This window comes from Chrysochloris asiatica, unplaced genomic scaffold (genome assembly GCF_000296735.1).
Source record: "Chrysochloris asiatica unplaced genomic scaffold, ChrAsi1.0 scaffold00041, whole genome shotgun sequence".
NCBI classification, from domain to species: Eukaryota; Metazoa; Chordata; class Mammalia; order Afrosoricida; family Chrysochloridae; genus Chrysochloris; species Chrysochloris asiatica.
In genome coordinates this window covers 8,060,079-8,065,084 of record NW_006408559.1, presented here as the reverse complement: position 1 = coordinate 8,065,084, position 5,006 = coordinate 8,060,079, and the positions used below count along the sequence as shown (strand labels likewise).

Here is a 5,006-nt window from a genome sequence, read left to right as displayed (position 1 = left end):
GAACTTTATTCCTACACCAGTTTTAAGGATCCAAAGATTAAAGTACAATACCAAAAAAAAAAAATGAGCATAAACAGGTATGGTGGTCTATGCACTGCTACTTCTAGAGGTCAAGAGGAATTCTACCAGATGCTAAACAAACCACGTCCCTGTACTAGAAACAAGTTAAAGAGCCTTCCTGCTGTTGCCATCGTCATTGTTTACTGAGAGGAACCCACCTGTCACGTTCCCATTCATTGGGCCTCTGATCTTAACTATCAAAGCATTTCTTTTCCCAGAGGAAAAGATTCGCACTAAATACTTTAGTAGACTGAATGATCTAATATCCTTTCCCATCATCCCTGAAAGTCTTAGTGACTGTACAGGTGAAGTGAGCTACTTCAGACAACTAAATGCACAGTAACGCAAACTGTAGGGATTCTATCTTTGGTTCACTGCCATCACCTCAGGAGGGGCAATGGTGGTCAATAATGGGGATTGATTGAATGAGGAACACCTTGAACTTCATACCTTCACTATTACTCTTTTATCTCAGAAACATATGACCAGGATCAAGCCCTACTGGGTTCTAGGTTAGTAATGCACTCACACAGGGCTTGCAGGAGCGCTCCGGCATCCTAAAGCCATTATCTAGACAGAGACTAGTGACCTGGACAAACTCTACCCCACAGCCTAGCACTGGAAAATGCAAATTCATGGAGACAGAGAGACAGAGGGAGGGAGCTCAGCACCACAGCACACTGCACACGGCTGCTCTGGCGCCTCTTCCAAGGCTGCACTCGGCAGACTTTATTTGGCAGCGGCTCGTTTCACTTTTCCTTGATCATCCACTTTCTTAATGGCCGCCTGAATTGCCTCTTGGTTGCCCAGGAACTGGTGAGGCCTGATGGCATGCAGGTTTTCATCCAGTTCCAAGAGGATTGGGACACCAGTCGGGAGAGTGATGTTGATGATGTCTTCATCTGAGATACCTGTGGGTCAGGAGAGGAAGGGAAGGCTGTTAACAGCAACTCAGGAGAAAGTTGTGTTAGCTGCTTTAAGTGGCCATTTACTTAGTTCCAGCTACAGTTCCTGAAAGCCAAGAACTTCCCAGAAACTTTAAATCCTAGACAGAGAGTCACACATCAAGTTCTCAGCCTCAGGCTGTAAATATTTGGGGGGAACAACCTGCTCCTGGCAATTCCGGTCCAAATATTAAAAGAATGAAAATGTGTACTCCCTGTGCCCACATTCATGTTATGGGTTTCCTAGAAGAATCATTTAATCTTGAAAAATCTAAAAGTGAACCCTCTTTTCTGTATTCTCTTTAAAAAGTTTTTTTTGTTTTTTTTTCCTTTTACATGTTATCCCTATACTAGTTCTAAAATCAGAACTTGCCCCTCATCTCCGAATCTACCTCATTTGATTAGAATGCAACTGGCTGTCCAACACTACATGATCTTGGAAGGCACTGGGCTGGATCCAACCAAGCAAGAATGCTCCCGGATGCTTCAGCTTGTGCAGCCAGAAGGACCTAAAAGGAGGTTGTGGCATGCCTTATAAATGGGCCTCAGTCTCCAATAGTCCCATCCCTACTAGGGAGAGAACAAGCCACCTTCAACCCTTTTTAATATGCAGTTGACTTGCAGGTAATTAATCTTTGACAACTAGAGCTGGTGTTGTAGAAAGAGCAGCAGCAGAAATGGCAGTGTGCCTACTACCAACAACTCTACTATACTACACTATGAGTATTACCAACAACTCCACTACACTATGACTACTATCAACAACCAAGAGCAGATTGAGTACATCCTAGGTGCTCTACTAAGCATATATATCTAGTAACACCTTTAATCCTCACAGTAAACCTGTGAGGATAGCAATGTTTACAAGGTCACACAGTAGCTGGCAGAGGCTGGCTGCCAACCCAAGCACCTGTGCCTACTTCATATTGCACTGCCTCCTCAAGCACCTCTACGTCCCAAATGGGCAAAAATAAGGGAGGTGCAAAGTGACAGCGCTGAGCAGATGAGCAGGCAGCTGCAGGTATTAGCTACTTTAAAAACCGTTAATGTTATTACCTAAACTTCTAAACTCTAACCACAGGGAGTAGTTTCACTCTGTCCAATGGGGCTCAGAATTGACTCAATGGTTGTGGGAGGTTTGGGCTTCCGTTGTATATTAATAGAAAGGACTGAGGTTGAGCAGTTCAACACGTTCTGACAAGAGTCCAAGGGTTCAGCTTTACCTGGAGGTGGGGGGTAATTGTGGCAGAATAAGTTATTACCAGTTAGTTATCAATGTACTTTGTCATTTTAATTAGTCACTGGTCCTACCATGAGCCCCAGTCAAGGGCCACAGAATGACAGCGTTGGGTCCCTACCACTGGGCAGATCCTCACTAGGATTTCCAGTCTAGGCCCAGAAGAGCCACCAAGTCAATCTCACTACAAATTGTACAGATCCAAAGAGCTGTGTAACAAGGGGAGACTCTTAACGTGGGAAACGTCCTCTAAGTTCGCCTCGCCATCTCCTCCATTGTCACGCTCCCTTCAATGTACCAGCTATCTAACTTCAGACCTCATATCCCCACAAACTGTCCCACCACCACCACTGTGTGTGTGTCGGTGGGGGGGGGGAACTTCACAGAAAACACACAAGGAAGAAAGAGCAGCCGATCAGTATTTCAATTGTTCCTTGTAGATACAAAGCGTTGTTGCTGGTTAGTGCCACTGAGTCAGTTTCGACTCAACACTACAGTATACAGTTTCCAAGGAGCAACTGGTGAGTTTGAACTGCCTACCTTTTGGTTCAAACAGACCTTGTGGTACTAGCATATCCTACACACCTTTCAGTTCTAGGGTAGGCTACTCAGGTCTGCTTGTACCCTGCCCAGCCCCCACCTGCAACCCTACGACTCCATGGCAGCAGGCTGGTGAGAACAAGTATGTTCAGAGCAGACACAGCTGTTTGGCTGGATTCTGAACCCCCTCGGGCTCAGGCCCGACTGTCAGCTGCTTGTCAGCCTCCTGAGAGGGCCCTGGGGGACAGAAGGAGGAGAGGTCAACAGCGTGTGGAGGAGAGACCAAGTCCCAAGCCCAGTTCTTAGGAGGCACAGGCATACCTCAGTCAAGTGCCAGCAGCTGAGGTTCTATTATGTGACTGGTCCTCTGGGGAAGGATACTTGGGACCTTGGGGATGACTCTACCTCGACTGAACTATTTCTTCATCTACAAAATGATACCACTTCTAACATCCAAGATCCCAAATGTTCATGGAAAAAATGTATTACTTTGCAATTTCATTTTTCCACAAATGTTTGGAAGCCTCCTCATATTCTAAATCGTTGAGAGAAACCAAGGCACATCACAGACATGCAATACAGGCCTACTGATTACATTAATCTACTGTGCCAGACCCAAGAATAAAAATGACTCTTTCCAGACCTGGGATCATCTTACTGGTTTTCCACGGGATTTATTTAATCTTGTAAAATCTGAGTATTAACCCTAGAAGCCATTTGTTTGTCCTCCCCCCTTTTTGTGTTAACCCCAGGCTAGCCCTAAAATGAGGACTTTTCATTAATGTCCCCAGATTTTATCTGCCCCTGAAGTCTATAAGCATATATGTTCATGGACGAGTGAGACAGATACAGGTTACAGATTTCTCCAATTAGTCTAAATTTTACTGCAAAAATCAATGTTTGGAAACAACTGTTCAGCTAAATGACCATGCTTGACTACACTTTGCCGAGAGGGAGAAACAATGAGACACACATCTGTCGGAGTCTCAGACTTACCAGCTACAGGTTGTGCGACTTCACGGTACCACCAACTACTAACCTCACCAACATTCCAGGAGTCAGGACATTCTCTGAAAATGACTAAACAGCTCCCCTCCCCAAGTCAGGCACATGACAAGGACAACCTCTCTACTGCTTCTGTTCCATACTACTTGAGACTCTAACTAGGCCAATGAGGTCAGATAATGAAATAAAGGCTTCCAGATAGGAAAGGAAGAAATCCAATGATTTTTATTGGATGATTTCCCTTGTCATGGATTGAACTGCACCTCCTTTCCTCTCCTAAAACTATGTCAACTTGCCAGGGCCACGATTCTTGGTGATTTGACAATTTTGTAATGACGCAATCAGCCCCATGATATGGTCTGGTGTGACCAGCCCATCAGCTGGAGAGATCAGGCCACAGCCTTGATCCTGTGTAAGGGGATGGACTTTTCCAGGTTACATGATGTGGTCTATGTCACCTTTTCTCTTGCAAACCATAAAAGGAGCGAAGAGAGCAGAGAAAAGGAGGGACCTCCATCCCAACAAAGAAGAAGAGCATGTCCTTTGAATCTGATATCCCTGTGTTGAGAACCACCTAGACCCAGGGGAAGACTAATGCCAAGACACATGGAGATCTCCAAGAAGCAGTGCGCCCATAGAGGTTGAAAGGAGACAAGAGTCTTCCCCCAGAACCAATAGAGAGAGAATGCCTTCCCCTAGAACCTACAACTCTGAATTCAGACTTTCAGTTTCTTAAACCGTGAGAGAGTAAATTTTTGTTTGCTAACTCTATCCACTTGTGGCATTTCTGTTATATCAATACTCGATCACTAAGACAATCTTGGATATGGAACATCCTAAGAAATCCAGTGAAAAACTATTAGAACACACAGATTCAGCCAGGTTGCAGAATATAATATCAAGATACAAAAATCTGTTGTAGTCTATAAAGTAGCAATGAACAAAACAATTCCATTTTAAAGTAACAACAAAAAGAATAAAATACTTAGGAATAAGTTTAAGCAAAGAAGTGGAACACTTATATTTGGACACTACTAAACATTACTTCTTGTTGTTGTTGTCAGGTGCCATCAAGTTGGAACCGACTCATAGCGACCCCATGCACAGCAGAACAAAATGTCCGATCCTGGGCCAACCTCACCACCGCTGCCACACTTGAGTCCATCAATGATGTCACCTGGCCAATCCATCTCGTTAGGGGTCTTCCTCTTTTTCTCTGA

The 5,006-nt window shown here is 44.5% G+C and overlaps 1 protein-coding gene across 1 annotated transcript in view; it reads right to left on the bottom strand.

Annotated features, from left to right (window-relative positions):
- Positions 1 to 789: 789 nt before the first annotated feature.
- BPGM (2,3-bisphosphoglycerate mutase) overlaps positions 790 to 5,006 on the bottom strand; it is an 18,939-nt gene continuing 14,722 nt past the window's right edge. Inside the window, exon 3 of the mRNA XM_006861228.1 lies at positions 790 to 971. Within this exon, the coding sequence (XP_006861290.1) occupies positions 790 to 971 (182 nt within the window). The remainder of the gene's footprint in view (positions 972 to 5,006) is intronic.